This window comes from Charadrius vociferus, unplaced genomic scaffold (assembly GCF_000708025.1).
Source record: "Charadrius vociferus isolate BGI_N301 unplaced genomic scaffold, ASM70802v2 scaffold217, whole genome shotgun sequence".
NCBI classification, from domain to species: Eukaryota; Metazoa; Chordata; class Aves; order Charadriiformes; family Charadriidae; genus Charadrius; species Charadrius vociferus.
The window spans coordinates 2,185,276-2,193,121 of record NW_009649190.1 but is presented as its reverse complement, the minus strand read 5'-3'; the positions used below and the strand labels follow the sequence as shown (position 1 = coordinate 2,193,121).

Below are 7,846 nucleotides of genomic sequence, written 5' to 3'. Positions count from 1 at the left end.
ATCAAGGCATAAGTGCAAGATTACATACTACATTTTAAACATTAAAATCACTTGAAAGAAGAAGGTACCAATTTTCCTCTTGCACAACTTTTGTGGTTCTGAATTCTGACTGAAATGAGGCTTTTAACTCTTAACCTTCATTAACTTGCTTCTTTGAGAAATTTCCAAAGTCTGGGAGACTTCTTGCGTCAAAGTACGTATGAAATAAAATTCTCTTTCCATCAGCCAGTTTCTCTAAACAAAAGGATCAGATTTGTGACGTTTCTTTGTGTTTTTGAAGCAGGAAATTGCTGTTTCATGTCACTGTTGTTGCCACTGGCTATGCATGGTAGGAGAAATACAGGGACCATGGGAAGAGAAGTTTGTGAAGTACAGAGGTCAGTGGTTGGTCTAGAAATGGTGATATGACTTTTATGCTCGTCTAGGAAGGGGTAAGACTGTTTTTGTGTGTGGCATCATCTAACAAACTTGCAGCTACACATTTTCTTAATTTGATTTGACCATTTTGAGGATTTGCAGATACTGAGGGAGACAGGCTTAGGTTTCTTGTGAGAGGTTATCTGGTTCTCTGAGTGAAGACTCTACCATGTAGGCTGCTGGAATTAGTGGCTGCTGTGAAAATTCCCTGTACTGAGTTGAGGGATGGAGCCAGGAAACCAAGTACCAGCCCTTTCCCTTTCCTCACCACTTGCTCCATTGCTGCCCAAATTCTCAGCTATAGCCTCGTTCTTGTAATGCTGCGGTAAGTTGTTAGAAGCATTTTTTTCCAGAAAATGGGAATGCGACTGTGCACTTTCTGTGATAGGCCCAGCAGCGCTAAATATCTGCAGTGTGCCCCCCCCCGAGAGGGGTGTTGGTACCAAGTACTTTTAGGTTAAGGAAAGAAGATGCAGAAAAGGTTGAGAACAGTTTACTTCATCCCAAAGCTTCATTTGTGAAACACAGGGTTTTTTACAAGCTACCAGGTGAGGCTATTGACACAGTGTGTTACAAAATTGCCTCATAAAATAAAATGCTTTGAAATCTCGTGCAAAGTTAGCAGATGGACTAATTAAAGAGCAAATTATTTGTGGCAGATAACCAGCAAGGTTATCACAAGAGCTGGGTATGACTTGTAAAAAAATGATGAGTATTTGCAGAATTTGTGATAAGCTGTGTTTCTTAAATTGAATCTAGCAGTTATCATGAGCACAACACAAATGCATGTCTTTAAAAATAGATTTGAAGGTATAAAATTAGAAAATAGGAGAAAACTAATGGGGGATACTACTTCGGGCGGGGTTTTTTGCTTTTTTCAATTCCCCCCCCCCCTTTTTTTTTTTCTCAACACCTTTTTTCCCCATTGCCAACAGCAGCAGCTGCAGCATTGTGAGAAGTTAATAGTGCATAAGGTTTTGGTGAGAGACTGGTGGTTTACTGCCTGAATCTTGACACAGCCCAAATCTGCTGTCCTATTGCATAATAGAGTTCAGCAACCACTTAGTTCATTACTGGCAGGCTAGGATGTTTCTTTATATGGAAATGACCAGAAAGTGAGGAAAGAAATAATTGAGTTTGGTGTTATAAAGAGGACAGAAAAGAGAACAGGTAAGAAAAAAAAAAAAAGAGGGAAAATAAAAGTAGAAAGATAAAACAGTTACTGTACAGAATGAGAAAGTAACAGTGGTGGAAAATGCAGAAAAGGAAGAAAATGTAGTAAATTTAGGAAGTAAATTGATGCAGAATTAGATGGGAAACACAATCCTGAGACAAAAACGAATTGTATTTTTTATTTTTGAAAAGCTTAGTGCAAAAAGGAATACAGTAAATTTTCTGAGCTGGGCTGCTGGATAACAGAGTGTGGGATGCTTGCACTGACATTCATAATGACCATCTTTTGAGGGTACGCTTGAATATTACAGTAGTTGGTGCTTTAAACCCAGAAATCCTCTAAGGCCACACTGTGTATAGAACGATTCTGCTTGTGATAATCCTGTTTGGAACTTACTATTCCATTCCAAAATGTAGGTCCCTATGAATTGCCATTTTACCTTCAGAACTGATCTTTTTTTTGCATTGGTTGCCAGATATTTTCCAACAAAAACTGCTTGGGATATTCTTTTACTCAGACTTTCATAATATAATGGTGTCAGGGAGTTTAAAATAGAACCACCCTTCCAGTCCAGATTTCTATTTTGCTGACTTTCCTCTTTCCTTACTTGGTTTTGGCCTGGAATAAACTCCTGTCCTGTGCTAAGTCCCTTGAGCTTTTCCCTGGGAGGCAGTGCACTCGTCTGTGTGATGCCCATTTTACAGACTCTCTGCAATCCAGGTAATGGCTATGTGCGTTCTTTGAAACTGTAGCCAATCCAAATGGCATAGTGTTTCCCAACTTTGTGTGGGATTTATATGACACTTGCAGAAACAAGGAACTACTTAGGACAGATATCCTGGTGCTATTTCTTCTCAGTTACCACACATGCATTTTTTTATTCTAGAATTAATGTACAACAGTAAAGCTAAGGCTATTTATGCAAAGTGGCTTTTTGTTTCCACTGACGCTTTTTAGACTTTATGTAAAAACTAACACAAAAACTGCAGAACAAAATGTCCAGTTTTAATTTTACATCATCAGCGTTTGTACTGGAAAAAAATAACAATGCCAAAACTTTAAAGCATATACATAATGGTTCATGTATTGCTTATAAAATGAGAAAACAGACACTGCTCCCAATTATATATATGCAATGAAAATTATTAAATGATATTGGGAACTAAGGATGGTAGACAAATAGCATGTTTATGCAGCCCAAGTCAATGGCTGGGATGCGGTGAGCTTAGATTAGTCTGTGTATTTCATTAATGCAATAGTTTGAGGGCAGCTTACCTTGCATGGCTTGAAGGCAGCGGCAGCGGAGAATCAGGATTTGCAGACAGCTGCGCTGCCTGTGCCCGAGCATCCCAAGGAACCAACATCTGCGCTTTATGATGAGGACAGGAGAGGGGCATGGCTATACATTGTGCTGGCCGGCAGCTGAGGTGAGGCAGTGCTGCATTGCCACCGAGTTTCTGGCTGCTCTGCTGGCACCTCGTCCTCGCTGCCCCACGTTACACGGCTCCTGACTTCTGGCAAGGGGGGGATCTACCAGCGTGAACCTGCCCTGGGCAGCCTCCCCCAAGCCCCATCCTCCTGCCCTGCACTGCAGCAGGGTGGACACCAGGATTGTTTGCAGAAATACCACAGACCTTTATTTGCCATTCATTTTCTAATTTCTGGGGTATGTCTTATTCTGGGATATGCCTTATTTAGTCAGCACTTCTCTATTTAACCCTAAATTAAGTGAAAACTGCAATAGAAGGGAAATAAGACGCTGTCTATACAAACACTTATGTTGAAGTTTAGACATGCTGACAAAATTCAGGCAGCTCAAAATGAGAGATGACATTCTGTCCTTAATTTGTACCAGTGGGAAAAAGGATGTGAAAGGATGTAAGTCGGGCACAGAGTATCAGCTGGGATTTGTGTTACTGTGCAGATCCAAATGTTAACAATGAATTTAGTCTTTGAAGTTTTCAGAAAAAAAAACCTCTTAAGGAAGTTAAACATAAATCTGTGCTCCGTAAAAATTTTACTTTGATAACAATAACCAGTTTGCATTAATTAATAAATGTAAGTTAATTTACTTTTCCATTTTAGAACATTTGTTTTGGGTTGCTGAAATATTTTTTTTTTAGAAAGCTTGCAAAAAAACCATGCAAATAGAATGCATACTGTGCACCTTTAACTATATGGTTGCACTGTGGCAAGTTTCTGATATATTAAATACTGAAAAAACTTCAAATTTCCTTTGGGCATTAAATCACATTATGGATTAAAAAATTTGTAAACCTATAGTCTCTTTTCTTTTTGGCTAAAGGTCAAAGCTAGTTTTTACATATGTAAATAAAAATCATCAAATAAATAACTATTGTAATTTTTTTTCTTTGCCTCTGATTAAACCATTTTAATTTTCTCCTTTAAAATGCCACAATTTACTCAATGGGTTTTATTCCTCTTAATTTTCTTGTCCAGATTTAAAATCCCAAAACAGGGGTGTGTAGTAAAATGCTGACTTGGTCTTATCAATAATACTGCAATACTAAGACGCAAACCAAGGATACATAAAGTTATCAGTTTAACAGTTCATATTTTAAGTAGTGATAGCTGACTTAGTATAGGATACAACATTCCAGCCCTATTTTTTTTTAATAAAATAATACCTTAATTTATTTGTATTCCACCAGCATGAATACATTCATTGCAAATTGCATGCACATAAAAGGGAATGCATTTGTAAACTACATAATATCTTAACAATAAATAGTATTTGATCTAATACATGATGGTAGTGCATTTCTTGTTAAAACTGCAAGCCTTTACCAAAATGAAAACAAACTCTTATTCTCCTTATAAATATTTTAAATAATTTTTAAGTACATGTTTCATACCAAGTATATAAAAATAGTATTTTTAGATAAATTAAGAGGTTTCATTTACATGACGAATAACGTGCAACAACTAACCACTCTCTACCAGCTCTATTTGGTTGATTGTCTAGATGACATGCAGCGATAATTGTCCTTTTGCCTTCACAGAACTGACAAACAGACCAGCAGGACCCACGATCACCTGAAGCAAACGGTGCCATAGATATTGTTTGGGAACAACAGTCAGACACTCAGGGAAAACCTTTGCTTCGATGAACAAAAGCAACCCATGACAGTTCTTTTGTCCTAGACTTCCAGCTGCTCTGACCCTCAGGGTCTTTGGACTATCACAAAAGTCTGCCAAACAGACCAGTAAGTTATATCTGTATACAAAATGCTTTGCAACGTGCTTCTAGAATCTAGAATTTTTTTTTCCTATAGCATGAACTGGCAGTACCTTTTCTTACTTTCTATAAATCTGAATTTTCATGTTTGTAAGTCTCCATGATTGCCAGAGAAAAGGCCAAATAAAGCAGTCATGCAGTACTCTCTAAATTTAAAACTGGCAGCTGTGGAACGTGCTTCGAGTACCACTTCACTGTTTCTTACTATACGTCTATGGCTTGGTAATCTTTATCTTTAACATCCCTTGTGCTTGTCACAATGTTTATTGGGAAATCTGGGGTCTGTGCAGAAACTACTCCGGCTGTTCCTTCCAGGTCCCACGATCCTGGCAGGTTCTCAAGGCTTAGCGAGCTGATTGCTCCTTGGCTAAAGCTACCTTCCTCAGATCTGCTGGGGAGCACGAGGTGTAACGATGTCTCTGATGAAGAGCATACTGAAGAAGAAAGAGTTGCCGAAATAGACTGAAGAGGAGTCAAGGTAGTGTCTGAACGGGGAGAGGTGCATCTTAAAAATTGCAAATTGTCTTTCTGAATTACCTGATACTGGGAGGGGGAATTATGAAGGCCCTGTGTATAATAAAATTCACCGTCCATAGAACTTTGCAGGTTGGGTTCAGTTCTTTGGGGACTGCTGCCTACAGAGGACAGATCTGTATTCCAAATATCACATAACGTGTTGCCACGGCAAAGTTGTGCTTTGGTACAAGTAAAGTTCCCAGCTTGCATGTGTGTGCAAGATTGATGCGTAGTCCAAGACATTCGAGACTGCAGACTTTCCATGGTAGGACTTCGAGATATGCCGTGCACAGCACAGAGCCCTGGAGGCTTCTGGGATGTGAGCAGGTTCTCCAGAAGGTGCATCACATTCTTCATATCCTTACTTAATTGTGAGACTTCTTGAGTTAAAGTTGTCACCTGTTAGGGCAGGGCAAGATATCACAGTATTTATTTATGCGGTCATGCCTGAAATGCACACGTACATGCCTTTTTCTACTTCGAACAATACCAGCTCTGATCTGTGGCACAGTGTCTTTACTTTAAAGAAATATACTCTGCTAAAATATGTGTGGGAAATAGTCCTTCTGTCTGCCTTACCACAGCTACATGTTACGCTTCCTGTGGCATATTGAAATAATTAAAGCAACTCAATAAAAACATATAACGGAAACACCATGGGCATAATTCACCTGATGTGAAACAGTACTCTGTATACAAAGAATGCCCTGTATATAAAGATCCCCTCAGGGTCAGAACTGAGATGATTTCCAGTGGCAATATGACATCAATAGCTTCTTGATCAATCATTAAATATTTTAATGCATAAACCTTTTTTATTAACCAACTTTATACTGATGAATGATATAAAAATGAGATCTTGTGAAATCTTGTTCAGAAATACACCTGTGAAATATACTGCTGTCTTCGTAGTAAAACAAAAGAAACCCATACCCAAAGTCGCTGAATGCAAGTAGTAGTTACATGAAAATCTGGTGGACCACTACTAAAAGCAAAACCAAACAAAAAAAAAGAAAAGAAAAGAAACTGGAACCTCTAAAACCCAATTGCTAACTCTAAACATTTAAACTATATAAAAGTCTGTGAAACAGTTTTCTTCCATGTGGTTATGTTTATGCTTGAAAGGTTTTGCATATAACACTGAGAGAGATCGTAATCCATAGCATAGATTACTCTGGTGTGTGTGCAAAAGGAAGAATTGTATTTTTATTAGACTTCTTTTTTTCCCCCCCACTAATGCTGAAACCACTGATGGCATCCAATTAATTACATGAAGGCTTTAATCTCCCCAGATTTGCTGGTTTGGGTGGGGAATCAGATTCACAGGTTCTGAATTTGTGTTTTAGGGTAAATTGAGATATGAACATTAATGGGGACATTCATTAGGACATTATAAAGCCACTTTGGGAAATGAAAAGCCTAACTCAAACATTTTTTACGTGACCCGCTCATCATTTCAAATGTGTTTGTCCTTCCTTTTTCCTTCTTAAGGAAAAGTTTGTAGGAAGTTAAAATCAGTCAATTATTTTTAATAAAGAGAAATGAACCTATTGAGAGGTAGAAATGAACTTTGTCTCCATGGTAGCTAATCACTCTATTTTAGGTCAAACCACTGTCATTACTGTTAAAATAGAGTTTCTTATACTGATGCTAGGGAAAGTACTCTGCTGAGAAAAAGACATGACTGCACATTCATCTTCAGAAGGATAAACCACCTGTCAAAAGGAAAAAAGGCTAATTTAGGGGGCCTTTCTTTGCCCTGAGGTAAAGACACCATCAATTAGGTGCCTTACGCAAATTAATTTTCACGTAATCAGAAATACAATTTTCATTTTTCTGACAGAACGGTTCCAAAGAGATCTGTTGAAAAGGCTGAAAATGGCATTTCAGGCTGAGTTTGACTGTGTTATGATTTGCCCAGGGAAGTGGTTGAGTCGCCATCCTGGGAGGTATTTAAAAGATGTGTAGATGTGGTGCTGAGGGACGTGGTTTAGTGGTAACTTGGCAGTGCCAGGTTAGCCGTTGGACTTGATCTTAAAGGTCTCTTCGAACCAAAATGATTCTATGATCTTATAGGGGCTTTACTACAGGCATGATAACTATAAAGAAATTCCAAGTTAGAAGGGAAGTAGAAAGCTCCAATAACAGCTCCTATACATCTATTCCTTTCTCTAAGCTAAGAGCTCAAATCCATCCTATTCTTTAATACTTTTGTAATAATCGCACTACCCCTGGAGAGCAAATGCTTAAAGGGAGGAGGTTCTTGAGTGGCATGTTACAGGATCTCTCTGTCTGTCTTTCTAGCTCTCTTTCTTTCTGCCTTGTTCCTTAAATCATGGTAGATGGAAAATAAACATGAGATCTCCTTCTGCAGGCTGAGATTATGGCCTTGAATGCCTGGTAGCTCATTTGAACTTCAGTTAATGTGAGGGATTAAAATATGTTAAGAAAGTGATTTATGAGCAGGCTTCCTGTGGGGT

The 7,846-nt window shown here is 38.4% G+C and overlaps 1 protein-coding gene across 1 annotated transcript in view; it reads right to left on the bottom strand.

Moving 5' to 3' along the window:
• Window positions 1-5,054: 5,054 nt before the first annotated feature.
• Window positions 5,055-7,846, bottom strand: part of KCNH8 (potassium voltage-gated channel, subfamily H (eag-related), member 8) — a 194,017-nt gene continuing 191,225 nt past the window's right edge. Inside the window, exon 16 of the mRNA XM_009888927.1 lies at window positions 5,055-5,765. Within this exon, the coding sequence (XP_009887229.1) occupies window positions 5,055-5,765 (711 nt within the window). The remainder of the gene's footprint in view (window positions 5,766-7,846) is intronic.